We start from the raw sequence: 21,841 nt of genomic DNA, 5'->3' as shown, positions 1-21,841 counted from the left end.
AGGAGGGGCCACAGGCCGCTCGCCCACGTGTGGGACTGAGGTTCATTCCTTGATTTATTGTTTTGCATGAAGTTTTTGACCCAGTTCCATTTGTGGCGTTGCTAGGAAAGTTTTACTTTTCTTTAAAAGGCCACCATGCAAAACAATTTCTTTTTAAAGAAAAGAAAAGTAAAACTTTTCTAGCAACGCCACAAATGGAACTGGGTCAAAAACTTTTTTCCAAGAATGAGTCAAAGCGTGCTTCAGACACGTGTTGAGTTTCCCTCCTGGAGCATTCGTGGTGTCTAGACCCTGCTGTGTCCCAGGCATGTGCGGGACCCAGGGAATGCTGACGGACGAACTAGACCTTCTCCGTGTGTATGTCACGAACATTTTAAAGTTCGAAGATTAGTCCAAGAGAACCAGTGCTAAATAATGCGATGTCTCTTGTTCTGTCGTCTTCCCTCTGGACATTCAGATGAAATGTGTGTGGGGTCCATTTTCACGTCCTAGTGCTCTGTAGAGATGCTGTGAATATAACTGTCATGTGTCTTTCTACTTTGGGGAGATACCCTGTATAAACCTGCGATGAGGTCCTGGCACGCTGTGACTTGGTCGCACGACCCTCCCTCTTCCCAGCGCATGCTGACGGCCCGTCTTGTGTGCCGTCAGATCATCCAGGTTCACGGCGGCGCAGTCGACCCCGCGCTCTCCAGCCGCTGCACGCACTTGCTCTGCGAGAGCCAAGTCAGCGGGATGTACGCACAGGTGAGAGATTGTGGTTGGGAAGGGTTTGTCTACCCTCTGAAAACAATCTTCATTGCCCTTTGTTGGGTCCGTAACTTAGTGGACAGCAGACTTTTGTGTCTTTTCCCATGGAGAGACAGCAGGGTTCCACGTGGGCTTGAGGCAGCTGTGAGTGGGGGGTGGCCCTGGGACGTCCTGCTCAATGGGACTTTGTCTGCAGGGCCCAGCTAGGCACCCCACACACAACTTTTCTTCTCTTGTCTTAAAGACATGCTTATCTGTAGTCAGACCCATGTTAGTGTGCATGTGGTATGTGACCTCCGGGAAGCCCTCTTTACGAGAGTAGCCACTTCCTGTCGCTGGTCCACCACAGATGGGACAGCCTTGTGGGCCTTGTCCATGGTTCACTCTAGCTAGGTGGTTACCTTTTCTCTTAAGTTACCGTGTGCGGGACTGTGTTCTTGTATGGAAATTTTAACTTTCAGGATCGTACACGGCCCTCCCTCTATGAGACTGGTTTTTAGGGTGTGATAAGATCTGTTGCTTTTATCCCTTGCGACGGGCCCTTGTTCCTGTTTGATGCTGACATTCAAGTGGCATTGAACTTACCTGCCTTGCTGCTGTAGTTGGCTGCCCTGGTGAATAAGCCGTGGAATTCTGTGGTTTCTGGTGTGGGGTTGTGGCGTTGCTGGCTCACTGCTCGGTGGCCTGGCTGCGGCACACAGACAGCCCTGCCCCATGCCCTGTGCCCTGTGCCCACAGGCACTCCGGGAGCGGAAGCGCTGTGTCACTGCCCATTGGCTGAATGCCGTCCTGAAGAAGAAGAAGCTGCTGCCCCCTCATCGGGCCCTGCACTTCCCCGTGGCATTCCCCCCCGGAGGCAAGCCCTGCTCCCAGCACGTAAGACCTGAGTCCTGCTCGCTGCTCCCCTCGGGTCCTGGGCAGCATCTCCTGCCCATCAGGGCTGTGGCCCTGATTCTTCAGGCTCTGACACTGTTTGAAATTCTGAAATAAGCCGGTTTCTTGTAGCAGAAGTGGCCATTGGGCAGGACTGTGTCAGTAGTATGTTCTGTACTGGTCACCTCAGACTGGGTCAGGAAGGGGAATAGGGAACTGGCTGTGTCTACGCCCAGGTATCGCTCGTCATGACACAGAGAGTGAAAACACGCGTGTCCACAGGAAGCAGCCTTTGTGCGGGAGGAAGAGCCCATGGTTAAGTTCTTTTCCCATGTCTGCTCTTCTTTCCCTCAGATCATTTCTGTGACTGGGTTTGTTGACGGGGACAGAGATGACCTGAAGCTAATGACCTACCTGGCAGGTGCCAAGTACACGGGCTACCTGTGCCGCAGCAACACGGTCCTCATCTGCAAAGAGTAAGCCCGCCGCATGGCCACGCTGTGTCCTGAGTCCCCAGCGCACCCTGCCCTGCCGGCGGGATAGCTCTGTGCTTGTGTGGAGAAGTCAGGTGACCTCGTGGGATGTTAGCATTGGGGCCCATGAACACTTGAAAGAGAGGAGATGAGTAATGAAGCAGGAATGAGGTAGATGTAGGACCCGTAGAGGATGTTGCGTGGCCCTGCCTGAGTCTTAAAGTGACAGCCACCGCCAGCCAGGGCTCACCCTCCACTTGGCTGAGATGTCTCCGTTGTTTCTGACGAATGAGAAAACGTTCTTAGGTTCTTTTGTAGAAAACAAGGGGTCAGTTTGAACAGTCCGCAGTTCTAACATTTAATAAATGTGTTCTCTCCACCAAAAAAGACCCACTGGTCTCAAGTACGAAAAAGCCAAAGAGTGGAGGATCCCCTGCGTGAACGCGCAGTGGCTCGGGGACATCCTGCTGGGGAACTTCGAGGCCCTGCGGCAGGTCCAGTACAGTCGCTACACGGCCTTCAACCTGCCCGACCCGTTCGCCCCGACCCCGCACCTTGTGTTCAGTCTCCTGGGTGAGTGGGCCCCCTCGGCCCCTGCGGGGACCCCATGCCCACTGTGCAGGTTACAGCGCTTCATTTGACTACACTCTGCACTGCACGTGACTCCAAGAATGGTCGTTCAGAGACTGCTTCAGGATGTTGACTTTGGAAGTTCCGTTTTCATCGGCTTCGGTCACGAGAACATTTCTTGGTTCCGGCTGTTCTCTGCTTCCCTGTGGCTTCAGCTCTGAGGACTGTGTGTCCTTCCTTCATGGGCCAGAGGCCAGAGTGTGGCGCCTTGTGGGGAAGCGCATGCATGGCCCCTGATGACCTCTCGTCACAGGTGGTCTGTTAGAGGCCACACGTGGCTGTGCTGTGTCCTCATTGGGACCTGATGTAGGACCCGTGCAGCAGGCTGGACAGCGGGTGCTTGCCTGGGACAAGCTGTTGTACTATATGTACTCCTCCCTCGCCTGACTGGGAGGCTCCTTCATGTTCAGCCACTGTCCTCACATCTGTCCTGTGACGCCATCAGCTGAGCTGCCTGTGTCTGGGGCAACCAGCCCGAGACCGGTCTTCTAAAAGGTTCTATTTGCCCTGGTTGGCAAACTGCGGCTGGTGATCCACATGCGGCTCTTGGGCCCCTTGAGTGTGGCTCTTCCACAAAACACCACGTGCAGGCGCTACCTCGATAAGGAATGTACCTACTTATGTGGTTTAAGTTTAAAAAATTTGGCTCTCAAAAGAAATTCCAATTGTACTTTTGATATTTGGCTCTGTTGACTAATGAGTTTGCCGACCATGGTGTGAAACAACACAGTGTGTAAAAATAATGTATTTCTTTTCTCTTCAGAGGCGTGGAAGGTTCCCCTGAAAGTGTCAGCGGAGTTGTTGATGGTAGGTCATGTCCACACTGTACTGTGCTGTTCAAGTGCAGAACGGTGTTTTGCTTTTGCAAATTAAAACCTCTCAGTAGTTTGTCAACATGACTAATGAGGGCTCCCTGTGTGTGTCATGTCCCTGATGTTGCTTTTCCCTGAGTTGATGGCGTTATTGGTGTCCTGTGCTTCAGAGAGCACTGTGATGGTGACATTTCTGGTTCATGGATACTGTTGTTTTTTTTTAGAGAGTGTAATTACATTGACTATGTTTTCCAAATTCTGAGTTGGGATACATGATGAAAAACTTGATACGAAAACTAGGGAGTTCTGAGACGTGCTAGGAGGCAGCGGGGTTAGGAGAACACGGGAGCTAGGCTGGAGGCCTGCTGCTCCCGGCCCGCGGCATCTGTGCTATGTGTTCGCACAGACACCATTTGATGTGGGGAGCGTGTCCTGTGTGAGATGCTGGGCTCACTCGACACAGCTCTCTGGGAAGCCACTGCGTTGCGTAGGAGGGTTGACTGTGGGACATAATGTCTTCATTCCAGGGTGTGAGGTCGTCCCCCAAAGTGAAGCAGAGTGAAGTGACCAACATCCAGCCTTGCTCCAAGAGGGCCAGGTACGTACAGCGCTGCCTCCCTCTGCCAGCGTCCCGGGGCCGCACGAGGGCTGCCTGCGTTGGTGGGGGTGCGGTGGGCACGGCGTCGGCCTGCACCGCTGTGATCACTGATCTCAAACCCCGGGCTTGCCCGGTCAGGGCACACACGGGAAGAGTTGATGCTTCCTGCTCCTCCCTACTCCTTCTCTCTCAAATCAAAATATAAAATCCTTGGCCTGACCTGTGGTGGCGCAGTGGATAAAGCACCAATCTGGAATGCTGAGGTTGCTAGTTCGAAACCCTGAGCTTGCTCGGTGAAGGCACATATGGGAAGGAGTTGATGTTTCCTGCTCCTGCCCCTCACTTTCTCTTTCTCTCCTCCCTAAAATGAATAAATCTTAAAAAATAAATAAAATCCATAAGTGAAGCTATAATTTAAAATTTTTTAAAGGAAGAACTGGTGGTGATCAGGAACTTGCTGTCTCTGTCCTGGAGAGGAGGGTTGGAGGGTCTGCTCCCTGCTCAGGACTTGGCCCTGGTTTCGCTCTGTTGGGGAGATCAATGGTGAACAGGCCGGGCCCTGGCCGGTTGGCTCAGCGGTAGAGCATCGGCCTGGCGTGCGGGGGACCCAGGTTCGATTCCCGGCCAGGGCACATAGGAGAAGCGCCCATTTGCTTCTCCACTCCCCCCCCCCCCCCACTCCTTCCTCTCTGTCTCTCTCTTCCCCTCCCGCAGCCAAGGCTCCATTGGAGCAAAGATGGCCCGGGCGCTGGGGATGGCTCCTTGGCCTCTGCCCCAGACGCTAGAGTGGCTCTGGTCGAGGCAGAGCGATGCCCCGGAGGGGCAGAGCATCACCCCCTGGTGGGCAGAGCATCGCCCCTGGTGGGCGTGCCGGGTGGATCCCGGTCGGGCGCATGCGGGAGTCTGTCGGACTGTCTCTCCCTGTTTCCAGCTTCAGAAAAATACAAAAAAAAAAAATTAAATGGTGAACAGGCCGGTTTCTCCTTTCTGCTGTTAAAAAAACAGCCCAGTTGAATCCTGTTCTTCAAGCAGCACCGTGGCAGCCCCCTGGGATATGGTGGAGCTTAGCCCCAGGCACCCCCAGAGTGGGTGTGAGAGGCACGGGCTGCGTGTAGGGGCGGCCTGCCAGGGGCGGGGGTGTCCGTCGGCGCTGGTCCTCACTCTGGCACGGTGCGTGCACGCGCGGGTCTCAGAGCAGTGTTCTGCCTGCTCGGAGCAGGGTGACTTCGAGCACTCCCCTTTCTGTGGGCCGGGGTTGCAGCCCGAGCGCCTGCTGGTCTTTCCCCTCCCACTCGTCTGCTTCCCTCCTCCCTCCCCTGGCCACACCGTCCCAAGTCATGGAATTTCAGAGTAAAACCTGAATGACACAGTTACAGTTTTAAAGACTGTCACCAAAATGCCAGAAAGTTTGCCCTTCTTCCCTTCCTTCCCTTCCTTCCTTCCTTCCTTCCTTCCTTCCTTCCTTCCTTCCTTCCTTCCTTCCTTCCTCTCTCTCTCTCTCTCTCTCTCTCTCTCTCTCTCTCCCCCCTTTCTTTCTTGCACTGTCTCAATGAAACACAAGCTAAAAATAGGATCTGAAAAACTTAAGGACATTCAAGACGGAGGTTGCATGTAAAGTGTGTGTCTGAGTCACAGCTGGAGCTGCAGGGACACTGCTCTCGCTGACTCCTGACCCTGCTGGGAAGGTGGACAGGCCCACCCCAATGTTCACCTTCCCTTTAAAGTCAGTTTAAAAAAGAACTTTAATTGGGAGAGGAGGGACCCTGAGGCAGAGGAGGCTGTCCACCAGCCCGTGAGCCATCTGGCCCTGCCCTGCAGTGCCGTGGGCCGGGTGCAGTCTTTGTGGGCTGAGTCCCCCGAGGGGGAAAGGAAGGACAGTGACACCCCCCCCCTCTTTCCCTGAGGAGAACCACACCCACTGAGCTGAGGGCCGGTCATGCTCATTAAAGCCACTGACCTCCCTTCTAAAGAACTTTTTTATTGATTCTAACAAGAGAGGAAGGGAGCAAGAAAGAGAAAGATGGGAACATTAATCTGATCCTGTATGTTCTTACCGAGGATGGAACCGACAACTTCTGAGCTTCCAGATATGCTCTAACTCCCTGGTCGGCAAACTGCGACTGGCGAGCCACACGCGGCTCTTTGGCCCCTTGACTATGGCTCTTCCACAAAACACCACGTGTGGGCACTACCTTAATAAGGAATGTACCTATATAGTTTAAGTTTAAAAAATCTGGCTCTCAAAGGAAATTTCAATTGTACTGTTGATATTTGGCTCTGTTGACTAATGAGTTTGCCGACCACTGCTCTAATCAAACAAGCTATCTGGCTAGGGCTAAAGAACTTTTTTTAAAGGAAACAATAAAACCATCCTCGCGTTTTGTTTGTTTATTTTATAGAATTGAAGACATCCCGCCGCCCACTAAGAAGTTGGTGCCAGAACTGACCCCTTCTGTGCTGTTCACGGGGTTTGAGCATGCCCAGGTCCAGCAGTATGTCAAAGTGAGGGTTCATCCTGCTGTTGTGGGCTGCTGAGGGGTCCCGCCTCTGTCCCCTGCTTGTGAAGGGGTTGTGATGATAGGGGTTGTGATGATATTGATGAGAAGGGGCAGCTGTTAGGTGGCCAGTGCTGCCCGCCAGGTGTCCTGCAGACCGACAGCCATGTGGACGGTCAGTGTGCCCAGGGCCACAGTCCACTCAAGGTTGGTGTTCTTGGTCAGGAGGCCAAGCAGGGAAGGTGTGTGTCTTTGTTACAAAACCTCAGATGTGCTTTTAGAAACAAACAGCAGTGCAGGGGGTGTAGGATTATGTTCTTCTATTGATTCTTGTGGAGGGCTGTGTTGTGAGCCTACATTTCATTTGTAAATTTTTTTTAAGTAAAGAAAACTATAAATGCTACTATTACATATTGAGCGTAACTTCGTGTTTTTACCTTTAAAACTCAGTACAGTTCTGAGACCGTTTTATATGTTTGTGTCTTGTCGGTTGTCGGTTGTTCTTTGTGGACTGGAGAGGGGAGGTTAAGGACTTCAGTCATGTGCAGTGGCCCAGACGGCCAGGGTGTGTGCACGTGCCCCTCACCCCCAGGAGCTGACCCTGTTCTGATCCCAAGCTGTGTTGTTGGCGTCCGTGAAGAATTCCTGTTTGATTCTGATTTGTGGGAAACTGACCACAGAAGTGGACCTTGTCCATCTTGTCCAGTGTGGTGGGTGTGGTGTGACCAGTTGTCCACTTATGTGGCCGGACCTGTGTCCCCAGGCTTCCTCCTGGGCGCCTGGGCGCCGCTCCCTCACCATCGTCCCCTCTGTCCCAACCTGCAGAAGCTCTACATTCTGGGCGGGGACATTGCCGAGTCTGCACACAAGTGCACGCACCTCATCGCCAGCAAAGTGACTCGCACGGTCAAGTTCCTGACGGCCATCTCTGTGGTGAAGCACATTGTGACCCCCGACTGGCTGGATGAGAGCCTCAAGTGTCAGAAGTTCATTGGTGAGAGCGCGCTGGCCCTATGTAGCATCAGTGACAAGTCAACGTCAAGTGTTTGTCTGGAGTTTACCTCCGTTTTCACCCCAGCGACACCTCAGTGCCTCTGTCCTGCAGTTTCCCCTCTGCCCGCACAGTAGTGCCCCCCCCCCCCCCCCCCCCCCCCCGGCCCAGCGCTCTCGGTGTATAAAGGTGACTGGGCCTCCACCGTGCCTGGGAGCTTATGTCTCACGTATGTCACTTCCCGTGCTGCGGGCCTAGTTCATTTCTACGTCGTCCTTCTCCATTTCTCCCGTATTTAGACAGACTTGTCTTTTTCCACCTCGATCACCTGTGATCGGCTATGGATTGATTTTGTGTTCCTAGCAATTGATAAACAGACCCGAGCATGTCTCTGCAAATCACGGTTGCTCTTGTCCAGGGAAAGCAAACAGGCCTTGAACTGAGAATGGTCCTCGCATTTTTAAAGCACTGTTTGAAAAGAACAGGAAGGGAGGGTATGTGACAATTATCTTTGTGCAACAGGAAGACATTAAAGGGATTTAAATGGCAGAGGTGGGCACATGTCAGCCGTGATTTACTGCTTTTAAAAGATCACTGTGGGCGGAAAAAATGTCACAGGGGAAAAGCAGAAACAGGAAACTTGATGTTGACTGGGTAACCAGTCCGTTAACAATTTTCAGAAGTCTTCAAAGTTTGGTAAAACAATCCTCCATAAATCGCTTTATACTTTCAAGTACTTAAAAGAAATGTGCTCTGGTAAGTCGGTCACATCGAACTGATTACCAGCTGAGCCCAGTGTCCCTCAGGTCAGATGTGCCGGTGGCGTGACCTCCCCACTGTCGGGTTGCGGTCCTTCCCCTGGGTCTGAGGGTGTGGGGCGGGGTCCGTGGCTTCCCCACGTGTTTGTGAGGGTTTGGCCCTGACCTGAGAGGGGACATCTTCCTGCCCGTGTCATAGGCGAGATGCGGGTGCAATGGCCCTGAGCCGGCGTGTGTGCCCTGTTTTCCAGACGAGCAGAGCTACCTCCTTCGGGATGCAGAGGCTGAGGTGCTCTTCTCCTTCAGCCTGGAAGAGTCCCTGAAAAGGGCACACATCTCCCCACTCTTCAAGGTAACTTCGGGGAACACTGGTCAGGTCCACGTGGACAGGGCCACGCCTCGGTGGAAGCCTGAGCCGTGGTGTGGCCGGAACCCTGGGGCGTGCGTCGGGGCGCTGCGTAGACTGTCATCTGGAGAAGGCATCCGGGCTGAAGCAGCAGCCCTGCGAGATGGGCCTGTGCATGTGGGGCGTTCAGGGGTGCTTGTGAAGGACCCAACCGCTGCAGGCTGTCTGCATGGGTTTCTGCTTCTGACACACTGACACTATTGCCAGTCACTGTGTCCTTGGCTGGGGAACGGATGAGGGTTTTGTGAAAATACCAATTAGACTGTTCCTCAGTAATGTAGATAATGACTTTTAAGTGTTGGTTTTACAGCTTGGAATTGTCTTGTGTCAGCATGGCTCAGTCAATTAAGGAAGACTGTGTTCTGTCCACTTGTTAGGGGCCAGCTCAGAAACCTGACAGGATTGGCAGTTGTGAATTAAGATGGATCTTGCCTAAAACAGTCCGATTTTTAAATGTTCGGCATTTCTCCATGAATAGTTTAAAACAAAGTAATGTTTTGTAGTACACTTGGGAACAGGGTGATTAGAAAAATATACCTTAACCACCGAAGTTGTTTCCTACTTGTTTTGAGTCCAAATACTACATAGAGAATAGGAGTGCAGGACTGTGTCATTCTGTTGGACAGATAACCACAGATAATGGGATGCTAATTAGAATTTTGCAGCCATGGAGAAAAAAGTTAACTCTGGCTGTGTTACTGAGTCCTCCTGTCTTTGAGGACCGTTGGTTCTGGGTACTTCCGGTGACCACAAGTCAGACCTGACCGAAACGAATGTGCTTCAACTTCCCCGTTGACAGCCTGGGTGGCTGCAGGCCCGCGGCCTGGGGGATGGTGGGGCCTTCTCTCGGGTGTGTCAGGAGAGTGTACAGAAACGGCATGCTCTGAGAAGTCAGCATTCGAAAACGTCATGCCCGTGTGTTTATCTTTAGGCAAAATATTTTTACATCACCCCTGGGATTTGCCCCAGTCTGTCCACGATGAAAGCAATCGTAGAGTGTGCCGGCGGGAAGGTGCTGTCCAAACCACCATCCTTCCGGAAGCTGCTGGAACATAAGCAGAACAAGGTGGGCGCTGTGGACGTACTGCCTGCCCGGCCCCGTGGGCCACTGCAAGGACAGACAGGACCAACAGCCCCCTCTCTTCCCCAGAGTCTGTCCGAGATCATCCTGATCTCCTGTGAGAATGACCTGCACCTGTGCCGGGAGTACTTCGCGCGGGGCATAGGTACGTGCGCACTTGTGCTTGAGTGTCCCGGGGCATGTGCACCCTGTGCACAGTCACGCTGGGTCTGTTTTCACTGCTTTCAGATGTCCACAACGCGGAGTTTGTGCTCACTGGCGTGCTCACGCAGACGCTGGACTACGAGTCATATCCTTTTGGGGCGGGGTGGCGGCCCTCGCCTGCTCCAGCTCTGGCTCTGTCTCCTGGGCGGGGCGGCGGCCCTCGCCTGCTCCAGCTCTGGCTCTGTCTCCTGGGCGGGGCGGCGGCCCTCGCCTGCTCCAGCTCTGGCTCTGTCTCCTGGGCGGGGCGGCGGCCCTCGCCTGCTCCAGCTCTGGCTCTGTCTCCTGGGTGGGGCGGCGGGTTGTTGTGGAAACTGTGGGATGGCAGGTAGCGGGTAGCGTGGGAACCTGCAGGCGGCACCTGCTTTCAGGCTGCTCACCTTTGGGGGTGGGGCTAGCCTGGAGAGGGACTCATGGGTGTCCCCTGGGGGCCTTTCCCTTCCCTGTGGCCAGAGTGCGGCCTGATGCAGCTGCCCAGTGGGTGCACACGGGGTCCCCTGCATGGCTTCACCAGCATCTGTCCAGTGCCCCAGCTTGGCGCACTTGGGGGGGGGGTCCCCGTGAGGACGTGCCACAGGACGGGTGAGGGGAGATGCCATCCCCGGTCAGGGCCCTGCATGGCTGCTGTTCTGCTCGGTCTCGGGATGTTGTTTTCCTCAGCAAGCCCACGTATAAATTCAACTGAGCGCCTCGGCCGGGCCTGGTCTCGCGCGCAGCCTGCCCTCGGCCCCCACCACCTCGTTTTCCAGCTGCTTCCATGGGGGACAAGCGTTTGTAGCAGGAGAACAAGTGTAATTGTACTGCATCTTTTTAGGATGTGTGATTTTATTGAGGAACATAAATTATGTTTTGTATTAAATGACTTTTAAGAGCCCACATCAGGTTTTACAATTCCTTTGCCAGGTTTTTAAATGTTTCCACACACTGTTGAAGGAACTGGAGCTGTGTGCGAAGGGGTGTAAATAAGACTTGTCTCTAAATTATGGATTCACAGAGTTGAAATGTTTTGTACTTTAATTATTTTTATTCCTTATAGCTTCCTTTTTATATTGATGCCCTGCCGCGTTTTAAATAAATGTCCTTTTGAACTTTAGAGAATTGAGTGATTCTTCGTTTTCCCTTTTTTTTTTTTTGTCGGATAAATGACATGATTTCCACCAAACTTGGTCCGTTTTAAGGAAAATATTTCCAGTGACTTTGTTCCTAAGGAAATAACGTCTGGGAGGCACATTCAGAGAACCTAGCTGTGCCTGCGACCCAGCCCCACCCGTCGGGATGATTCACTCCCGAGTGGCCGCCACTCTCCCTTAGGCTCCTCTCGCAAGAGCTGCTGGGCCTTGCGCTTCGATACCGCTGGATGCCAGTGTCCTCCCAGGTCAGGGACCGCGGCCTGACTCCCCCTGTGGCCCCGTGCCTGTGTGCTGACACGCCACATGTGCCTGAGGCCCGGACCATGGGGTCGGGTGGCTCCCACATCACAGTGGTCGTTGCGTGCAGCCCTGAAGCTCTGAATTTGCTCCATAACCTAGTTCCTGAGACGTCTGCTGTGACACATCTGTGACACAGGAGTCTACAGTTGCACAGTTCCCGTGGTTTAATTCTCAGACACGTTTTGGGGGCCGTGCGTGTTAGGATTTGTTAGCAGAATGCATGCATGTTGGGGAGTTGTGTCTATGTGGGGCCGTGGTGTTGGGCGGGCACAGCCGGGTGTCTGTTTAGTGCAGGACCCCGTGGAGTCATTTCTGCCGATGGCAAGGAAGCCACCACCTGAGTTGTATTTGAAAAGGAAGGACCAGGCTCCTGACGTAACCACCCCACCTGAGTGGGACCTCACTGCAGACAGTTGGCTGTTGCGCTGCTGGGAATGCGAGGTGACTCTCTGTCGCCCCCTGCTGCTCCAGCGTGCACCTCCATAGACCTGTCTCCTCAGGCTCAGGCTGGAGCCACATCTGTGGGACTGACCTTCCCTCCTGTGCTCCGTCCCTGGTGTCAAGTGCTGGAGGGACAGATGGACAGACGGAGGAGTTTTCTAAGTCAGAGCACGGTTTAGGTCGCGGGGGACTGGGAATATGCCCCTGCTGCTTCAGCCTAAAGAGTGAGTGTGGAGGAACGCGGGGCCCTCCGGTCCAGGACGGTGGCCTGTGGGTCCCCCGTGCGGGGGTGGCCAAGGTGATGCACCTTTCCATTGGTGTTTTTTTCCAGATGCTGCCAAGGACTAATGCTCATCAGTGCCAGGAGCTGTCGTGGCACTGCTGTGCGGACAGATGAAGGTGTCTAGCGAAGGCTCCGTAGAGACCTGGGTCAGGTTAGGAAGTCCCGTCTCACCGGCAGAGGAAGTCTCTCACCTGTTGTGTCTGGCTGAGGTGGTGTAGAAATACAACATAAACCGCCTGTAATGTGAAGAGTCCTGGTAGCTACCATCAACAAGGTTTTAAATGTTAATTTTAATTTTCCTAACATGATCTTTAAAAATACTGCTTCAGCCACAAGTACTCAGGGTTTCAGAGATGAGCTCGTTTGACTTGGCTGGTGCTATCTTTGAGATGCCTGGCGCCCTGCGCTGAGCGCACCTGGACTCTGGCAGTGTTCCTGGGCGGTGTTTATTGCAGTTTAGATTTCATGCCACTTTGTGCTTGAAAGGCAGATCTTTGAGGTATTTTCTAGCACTTGAGCTGGTGTCAGTTTATAAGTGAATGTGAATCAGCGTTAAAGAATTGGTTGGCAGCCCTGGCCAGTTGTCTCAGTGGTAGAGCGTTGGCCTGGTGTGCAGGAGTCCTGGGTTCGATTCCCGGGCAGGGCACACAGGAGAGGCGCCCATCTGCTTCTCCGCCCCTCCCCCTCTCCTTCCTCTCTGTCTCTCTCTTCCCCTCCCACAGCCAAGGCTCCACTGGAGGAAAGATGGCCCGGGCGCTGGGGATGGCTCCATGGTCTCTGCCTCAGGTGCTAGAATGGCTCCAGTTACAGTGGAACAACGCCCCAGATGGGCAGAGCATCGCCCCCTGGTGGGTGTACCGGGTGGATCCCGGTCAGGCGCATGCGGGAGTCTGTCTGACTGCCTCCCGTTTCCAACTTTGGAAAATACAAAAAAAAACAAACCAAAAAACAAAAAAAGAATTGGTTGGAATGTCAGTCCTTGCACGGGGCTCACTGTGCAGAGCCAGTGTGGTGGTTGGGTTGGCGGCTCTGAGTGCGTGCACTCTCACGATGGATGAAGACGGCGCGCAGGGTGGTTCCCTTGCGTGGAATGAACTAGAATAGAATTGCATTCCCCGCCATGTGACGGGCTACCAAGCTGTGTCCCTTGCCAGCGCGGGCACGGAGCGGGGCAGAAAGGACCAGTGTCCTCGCACTAGAAAAAGTTCAAGAACTGTCTTAGTTCAGCGAATAATTGGGAATTGAAGGAAAACTACCTGAATGCAAATAGTTTGAAACATTGTAGCCTAGAGAACTGGGGTGGTGGGGGAGCTGGCCCACAGCTGGTGACCTGCTGCTGCACAATTTGCCTGCGCCTCCCTGGTGACCTGGTTGTCTTGAGTGTGGAAATTGGTGCAGCCTAGGTCTCCTGCCAGGGGGTCGTGGCCTCCATGCCTCCTGCGGGATTTGCCACGTCCCCCGGATGCTGTCTCCCAACCGCTCACTCCTTCCAGTCCTCCGTGTTCTTGTCACACACACCACAGCAACAGCCACCTCCCGTGCTGCGGCTGAAAGTGCTTCTCTTCCCCCGGCCCCTCCCGTCTTCCCTTTCTAGCCACCCTCTTTCCCGGTGTCCAAGTGAGTCCCTGAAGTGGATTCTGATTGGCACTCTCCTGCTAGAATGAAATATCACACTGTGTACCTAAATTTTCGTCTGATGTCTCTGGCCTACCCCTCGTTTCCGTTTGTCACGGGTACTTGTCCTCATTGCAGATGAGCTCCTGTGCCCGCCTGACACACACCCTGCCCACCAAGCTGCCTCTCTCTATAGCTCCAGCCACAATGACAAAAACCAGATAAATGGGATCACATTAAAATTTAAAACCCTGGCCGGGCCTGACCTGTGGTGGCGCAGTGGATAAAGCATCGACCTGGAAATGCTGAGGTCGCTGGTTCGAAACCCTGGGATTGCCTGGTCAAGGCACATATGGGAGTTGATGCTTCCAGCTCCTCCCCCCTCTCTCTCTCCTTTCTCTCTCTCTCTCTCTCTCTCTCTCTCTCCTCTCTAAAAAAAAAATGAATAAATTAAAAAAAAAAAAAAAAAACCCTTTCCTTTAAAAAAAAAAACAAAAACCCTGGCCGGTTGGCTCAGCGATAGTGTGTGGAAGTCCCGGGTTTGATTCCCGGCCAGGGCACACAGGAGAAGTGCCCATCTGCTTCTCTACCCTTCCCCCTCTCCTTCCTCTCTGTCTCTCTCTTCCCCTCCCACAGCCACAGCTCCATTGGAGCAAGGTTGGCCCGGGCGCTGAGGACGGCTCCATGGTTTCTGCCTCAGGTGCTAGAATGGCTCCAGCTGCAATGGAGCAATGGCCCAGATGGGCAGAGCATTGCCTCCTGGTGGGCATGCCCGGTGGATCCTGGTCGGGCGCATGTGGGAGTCTGTCTCTGCCTCCCTGCTTCTCACTTCAGAAAAATACCAACAACAAAAAAAAAATTTTAAACTTTTGTGTATCAGAAAACACCACAGTATAAAGGCAACCCACAGAAAGAAAAAAATATTTGTAAATTTTATAAGGGGCTATTACACAGAATGTATAAAGAACTATAACTCAACAACAACGAAAACCAACCTAATTAACAAGTGGGCAAAGGACTTGACATGTCTTCCAAGGCTTATTGCTGACCAGTAAGTGTGTGAAAACATGTCCAACATCACGACTCACCGGGGAAGTGCAAACCAATGGCACAGGGACCCCACCTCATACCTGTTAGGGTGGCTGCCCTCTAAATTCAAACAGTAACAGGTATCTGTGAGACTGGAGAGTGAAATCCTTGTGATGGGTAGGTGGAGATGTAAAATGGGCGCATTCTCCATTTCCGCATCCAGACCCCAAAGAATTGAGTGCTGCATGTCCATGAGGCGTTTCTGTACTGCCGTCTGTAGCAGCAGTCTTTACAAAGGCCAGAAGTGGGGAGCAAACCAAGTGTCCGTTGACAGGTGAACAGATAAGCAAAATGTGGTCTGTTCAGTGGAATAGTAGCCTTAAGAGGGAAGGAAATCTTTGCCCTGGCCAGTTGGCTCAGCAGTAGAGCATTGGCCTGGCATGTGGAAGTCCTGGGTTCAATTCCCAGTCAGGGCACACAGGAGAGGCGCCCATCTGCTTCTCCACTCCTCCCCTTCCTGCTTCTCTCTCTCTTTCTCTCCTCCCACCTCCTGCAGCCATCCTGCAGCCATGGCTCTATTAGAGCGAGTTGGCCCCAGGAGCTGAGAATGGCTCCATGGCCTCCACCTCAGGTGCTAAAAAATGGCTCCAGTTGCAGCAGAGCAAGGGCCTCAGATGGGCAGAGCAGCACCCCCTAGGGCAGGGGTCCCCAAACTTTTTACACAGAGGGCCAGTTCATTGTCCCTCAGACCGTTGGAGGGCCGCCACATACAGTGCTCCTCTCACTGACCACCAGTGAAAGAGGTGGCCCTTCCGGAAGTGCGGTGGGGGGCCGGATAAATGGCCTCAGGGGGCTGCATGCCGCCTGCGGGCCGTAGTTTGGGGATGCCTGCTAGGGGGCTTGTAGGGTGGATCCCAGTCTGGGCACATGTGGGCGTCTATATCTGCCTTCCCTACTCTAACTGAATTAAAAAAACAACAAAAAACAATAAAGCCTCCTCTCACCAGTGACCTCTGCCGTTTTTGAGATAGGTGTCCGCAGGTGAGTCCGAGACTCAGGGCTAGGCAGCTGAGGGTGCAGTGCGTGTTGACATCTGCCAGCACCAGCATCCGACCTGAGCTCGACTCGCACACTTCCCTTTGCACGCTTTTCCCAGCAGCCTCCCCCCCCCCTTTTTTTCATGTAGATATGTACTGGAGCACCTGACACGGAAGGATGAAGCTGCAAGGAGCACGTGGGATGAACCCCTCTCCTTTTGAGGGCCCCAGGGGTCCTGCCCTGCTGCCCATGGGCTTGGTCATTGGTAAATGTCCTGCAGGTGCACGTGAAATATTTTATTTCCATTTATGCCTGTTTCCAAATCTTTCCCTAATGGAAGGGACGTGTGATTGCGGCCATCAGTAGCCTCACCTGGTGTCATCAGGCGGCAGGAGGAAGAGGGAGGCAGGTTGGGCTGTGTGTAGGGACAGTCTACAGGGGAACAGCGTTTTCGTGCCCAGAGAATTAGCTACGGGAGGGATGCTGGTGGACTCGTTAGCTGGCACCTTTATTCCCCCCAACACATACACATACACATGTTCCCCAAGATGTGTTTGAACTTTTGAAAGCCCCACTGCTCGCATATAAAAAAGATCCAAGTTATTTTCTGAGCTTGGTGACCAGTGTTATTAAGAGCTCAGGAACTGGTGACTAGATTTGCACAATTAGCTCAACCGCGAATGCCCTCCTATAGTTGCAAAACAGCTCATTTTTAACAGCACTGGAAAATGAACAACACAGTTTGCTTTGGGACTCTCGGAAGCGCAGGAAACGGCAGCCTGCCCAGAATCATCTTCCTGGCCCGATGCCGCCACCTGCCGGCTGGCCGGCTTCCTACCGCCCCCTGGTCCCCGTGTCCAGCCGGGACATCGTCTGATTGGCTTCAGTACTGTCCACACCTGTTGACCTGAGCCACACTGACAGCCTGTGCTGGGGACGCTCCTGAGAATTAGTTTCTTTTTATGCCACTGAGATGGAGGGAACGTGAGAAGAAGCAAGGTGGGGGGGGGGGTTGGGGTACAGGCTAGTTGAGGTCAGGAGAGTGGTCACACCTGGGGGGGGGGTGACTTCTGGCGTCGCAAAGGCATGGTTACCAGGAGACACAGGAACAGCAGACAGGGCTTGCTTAAGGCCAAGGTCAGCCTTTTCCTTAAGAAGTCCTAGGCCGGAGGTGGGCAAGACTGCCCAAGTGGGGATTTATCAACACATCGCCCTATGAGGTCCTTAGGCTTCAGCCCCAGGTGCTCAAGAAGGTGGGGCAGAGCCGGGTGGGTGGAACCCCAGCGGCGTCTTTGGGCCCCTCCCACCCTGGACGTGGCTCTGAGCCTTGCCACCCTCTGTCCTCAGTTCTGCAGCCTGCCCACCCCCGTCCCCCGCACGAGAGCTCTGTGCTTTGAAGCTGTACCAATGTCACCTGCCTCCTGCTGTGCGGGCCCCCCCCCCACAGTGACCTGGAGGCCGTGCCCGTGGCCTCACTATCCTTCCCAGGCCCTGGCACACCTAGCCCTTGTCAGAGCTGCGGGCTGGACTCAGCCCAGCGTTTGTCCTCTGCTGCCCACTGCTGGCGGAGTCAGGAGCAGCAAGGAGGAGCTCTCGGGTGGAGGACCCTCCTTCCTCCTTCCCCTGGGGACATGGAGGCTAGGCAGCAGAGCCTGCATTTAGAACTGCCCAGCCCGCCTCACTTGGAGCAGCCAGCTCCATGCCACTGTCCCGCCCTGCCCCGCCCCGCCCGCTCTGGGTCTCCATAAAAGCTGAACAACACAACTTCAGAAAAGGCAGGGCAGCCCCTGAGGCTGAGGAAGTGGCTCGCCTGTTCACTACCTGACCAGGTCATGGTGGGCAGTCACACCCCAGCCATGTAACAATATCTTGTCTGTGCTTCTGGGCACCTACGTACCCGTGAAATAGAGTGCAAGGAGAGCACACAATCACGTTAGCTGTCCTGTGACCCACTCCCCACCTCCACGGTCGGTCCTTCTTAGAGTCCCGGCTGAACTCCAAATGCACAAAAGAAGCTGCAGACATATCCCCCAGAGCATCTGAGATCTTGCTCCCTGGCAGTTGTGGGTTTGGCTCAGAGAAACTCCAACAATTCGACAGAGACTCCGTCCGCCATCCGGAAGGGTGCTTGGCCACGTTCCTCCAGCCTGCGGGTGCCTCCTGGGGCTCGGGCCGAGTCTGAGTCTCCTCCCTGGCTGGCTGGCTCCAGAGGTCAGAGTCTGATGGCAGCACACCGCAGATAAGGCCTTTCCAGCCTCAGGGTCACTGAGTTCCTGGCCGCCACCGCCCTTCCCCCCCTCCCTGTGAGGGGGCGTCACTGGTAGAAGTGTGATATGAGGGAGACTGTGGGTGTCTGGCTGGCTGGTGGCACGTGAAGGGACTTGCCTTCCCATTTCCAGTTATTTGTTGGCAGCCATCTGTGCCCCGGCCGGGGGGGCCCTTACATGGCACAGTGGCACAGGGCAAGGCAGGCCGACCATCTGTCACCCCCTTTTCCCTGAGACACTACTTCTGCTGTGTCAGGACATTGCAGTCTAGCTGGAGAAGTAACACCAGCTCAAGACAAGCAGTGGGCCAGGCGTCACCCCTGCCGACCTACCGGGGCCAGGCGGGACAGTGACAAAGGGCAAGGTGACCGTGCAGGGCGGGTTCGGGCTGCAGACACAGGCGGGGGAAGGGGCAGCCCAGCCGGGCCCCCATAGCTTTCAGATCAGCCTCAGCTGGCCGTTTAGAGCCCAGGACCTGTGCTGAGCTGCTACCATGAGTGACCTTCAGCTGTGCGTGTGAACCAACAGGAGAGACGGCCCGGGGCCTGGGCCGGCTGGGCGCTGTCCCTCACTGGTCTGGCCCAGGGGTGAGTCCCATAAGGGACTTGCAGATGGGTCTCTAATTTTGGGGATGGGTGGGGGGGCAGTTTTTGCCCTCACAGGAGGCCCCAGGTCTCAGGACCAGACTCAGGGATTCATGGGACCAAGATTCCTTCCTGCTGTGTTGGGGGCTCAGGTGATGCAACTCCTGAGCTCAGTGCCCCCCCCCTCCACACTCCCCCAGGCCTGTTCCCGGCGCCAGGGAACAGGACCCCCCTCTTCCCGCAGACCCTGCTGTCGTGGCCAGAGGCAGAGTTTTCAGGCGTGGGGGGGACCCCTTCTCTGCCTATCAGGGAGTTTGTCCTGCTCTGTGTATAGGTTCATCAGAGAGGTCCATCTGGGAAGTGCCCTGTCCACCACAAACCTGCTGTTAGAGCCACATACAGCCACTATGGTGGGTGGCCCTGGGGTCCCCCCTTCCGTCAGGCTTTGGGTAAAAACCGAGTCTTGTGACTACACATGACCCCCTTTCTGAGAACGTCTTCCAACAGTGTCAGGAGTCACATCCCAGTGGGGACACTGGGCACGGTGCTTCTGATTGTGGCCCCTCCCTTGGCGTCTGCCTCCCAGACACGGGTGAGTTTCCCTCTCCCAACACCACCCAGGTTCTGACCAAGCTGCCCAGGCTGCAGACTCTGGGCTGCCAGGTGGCCCCAGATCCCCTGGACTCCTGGGGGATTCACTGGGCTGATGTCACCTGCCGTCCTGCTGACCTGGGGGGACGGCCCTGCTGTCCAGGTGATCGTGCCCACCCCTGCTCCCAGGAGACAAGCCCAAGGGCTCCGGCCTGAGCTCCTCACAGCGAGAGGCCTCCTCACTCCCTTCCACCCAGGACAAATCAACCAGCAGAACCAACACCCAGCCTGTCACTCTAACGCATGGCGGTCACACCAGGTCACCAGACATGGGTGACCTTTCGGGCTCTGTGGCGGCTGGTGCCCACATCCTCCTGTGCCTTCTGTGTCCCGTCTGCAACGTGCAGACAGCAGCTCGACGTCATGGGCTATTGTGGATCAAATGTGCTAGCCGTGTGACTGTGACCCGTGTCGCTCCACCTGGGACACTGAGACCAGTGCCTGGGACAAGCAGGCTCCCAGTGGGTGAGGACAGCTACTGTTTACTGTTAAGGTTATGTTAAGTTTGTAGGGAATGGACACCCTCAGTCATCTGCCCAATAAGGACGCCCAGCTGTGTTCAGGAACCAGCTCTTAACAAAGGTGGCTCACAGTGCCAGCAGGGGACGCCGGGCCCCCTGAAGGGGGTGCATCGTTGGTCATGTTGCCGGCTTCAGGTACATGGAGGGCAGTGAGCTGCCAGGAACCCCACAATGCACAGGACAGCTCCCCCCCCGAAAAGAAGGATCCAGCCCAGGTGTCGGAACACTGTTGCAGGCTGATGAAAGAGTAATGTTTCCACGTGTGAGCATGGGTGCGTGTGGGTGAGTGTGAGGGAGCAGCGGGCAGGTGTGGGGCGTGCACAGAGAGAGGGCGGTGTGTGCGTTTGCTAATCAAGACCTGGGGGTTGCGGGTGTTGCAAGTTACGTTTAAGGGGTTTGGAGCCTGGCCCACGGGGAAACGGGAGGCCCGAGAAATAGTTGCTTGTGACAGCTTCTTTCACCCCAGAAAGAGGGAACCCAGCATTGAGACGTAAAGGAAGGACAGGGAGGGAAGACTGTGGTGTGGAGCCGGCGGAGGCTGCCTCAGAGCCCGAGTGGCTCGGTGGATGTGCGGGAGGCCCGCGCCCTCAGGTCTGACGTGCCGCCGCCCAGGGGCCTGTTGTTACCGTCAGGAACAGTCCCCCCAGGATTCTGAATGTTTGAGGGCCAGAGCCTGTATCTGAAGGTCGTTTGCTCGGGTTTGTGGGGCCCAAAGAGGAGGCGGGCTCGGGTGTAGCCCCGGAATTCAGCGTGGTGCTTCTGGAGAGTGTGTGCGTGGGGCGGAGACGAGGACCACAGTGTGAGCTCATCTGTGCGTCCCAACACGAGGCCGCTCCCTGTCCTCACCCCACTGTTTTTCTCTGAGTTTAGAGGGCAAGGGAGAGACAGACAGAACATCTGTTCCTGTGTGTGCCCTGACTGGGAAACGAACCGGCAGCCTCTGTGCTTCGGGGCGATGCTCTCACTAACCCGGCCGTCTGGCCAGGGCTTTGCCCCCTCCCCTTTGTTGATGCCCATAGGCTGAGTCATTGAGAGATTTCCTAGGAAAGACCCTGAATTGAGCGGAAGTGGCAGACATTAGAAGCTTGGTTGTTTGCTCAGAATCTAGACCCAGAGCCCTGGTTCTGGCAAGCCCCGCTCCGTGTGGGCCAGGCTGTGCTGGGAGCCCCAGAATCTAGAGCCTGGAGGCCCAGAGCTCAGCATGGAGACCAAGTGAGGAGAAGGGGGACAGGGCGTAAGGCTGTGGCCGCCCTCCTGGGTGGTTCTGGGTGGCTTGCCTGCCTTCTCTGGGCTTTAGGTCCCCTCTGTGCAGTGGGCGGTGGGGGGGGGGGCGAAGTCAGGAAGCGAAGAGAGACTGTGGTTTGTGAAAGGGAGTCGGGCCTCCTGGGACCCTGTGCCCAGAGGGCTGCCCACCCAGACCCTGCTTGTTGAGAAGGGTGTGAGGTTCGCTGACCCAGCTGGGGTGCCCCTCCTACTCTAAGTGCCACCCCGCTTAGGGGCCCAGGTTTATTCCATCAGTCCCTCTGCTTTTCCGGCTCTGTTTACACTGGACTCACAAAACACGAGTGAGGGGATTCCCACAGGTTCTGTAGCATGTTGTCATGGGCAAAGCTGCCATGTCCACAGGGAACACGTCTCTCTTGTGTCGGGTGTGCCTGTTGTCACCTGGAGCGCCTCAGGTCAGCCTCAGGCTCATTCCCTCTGGTCTGGCCATCAGCGACCTGACCGGTCCTGTCCCCTCTACCGTCGGCACGGTTGGTGCCTTGGATGCAGGCTCTGGGGGATGTGCACCTGTCAGTTGGGGCTTGGGGGGCACCTGACAGGCTGCGACGCTCTGAACACTCCTGAAGGGGATGCGCTGGGGGTGGGTGGGGGGAAGCAAGGACAGGGCTCTCCACGTGGTAAAATAATGTTT

The 21,841-nt window shown here is 55.1% G+C and overlaps 1 protein-coding gene across 3 annotated transcripts in view; it reads left to right on the top strand.

The window, feature by feature from the left end:
- The window catches only part of PAXIP1 (PAX interacting protein 1), a 38,001-nt gene extending 27,057 nt beyond the window's left edge, over positions 1–10,944 (top strand). For all 3 annotated transcript variants that reach the window (XM_066237289.1, XM_066237288.1, XM_066237290.1), the window contains exons 9-21: positions 652–747; positions 1,489–1,626; positions 1,978–2,099; positions 2,485–2,669; positions 3,490–3,533; positions 4,066–4,136; positions 6,536–6,638; positions 7,457–7,625; positions 8,632–8,732; positions 9,718–9,852; positions 9,937–10,012; positions 10,096–10,156; positions 10,738–10,944. In XM_066237289.1, the coding sequence (XP_066093386.1) occupies positions 652–747; positions 1,489–1,626; positions 1,978–2,099; positions 2,485–2,669; positions 3,490–3,533; positions 4,066–4,136; positions 6,536–6,638; positions 7,457–7,625; positions 8,632–8,732; positions 9,718–9,852; positions 9,937–10,012; positions 10,096–10,156; positions 10,738–10,753 (1,317 nt within the window). In that variant the 3' untranslated portion in view covers positions 10,754–10,944. The remainder of the gene's footprint in view (positions 1–651; positions 748–1,488; positions 1,627–1,977; positions 2,100–2,484; positions 2,670–3,489; positions 3,534–4,065; positions 4,137–6,535; positions 6,639–7,456; positions 7,626–8,631; positions 8,733–9,717; positions 9,853–9,936; positions 10,013–10,095; positions 10,157–10,737) is intronic.
- The last annotated feature ends 10,897 nt before the right edge of the window (positions 10,945–21,841 follow it).

The sequence above is a fragment of the Saccopteryx bilineata genome, chromosome 6 (genome assembly GCF_036850765.1).
Source record: "Saccopteryx bilineata isolate mSacBil1 chromosome 6, mSacBil1_pri_phased_curated, whole genome shotgun sequence".
Lineage (NCBI taxonomy): Eukaryota > Metazoa > Chordata > Mammalia > Chiroptera > Emballonuridae > Saccopteryx > Saccopteryx bilineata.
Note: the sequence above shows the minus strand (reverse complement) of the source record. Positions and strands in the feature narration are given on the sequence as shown.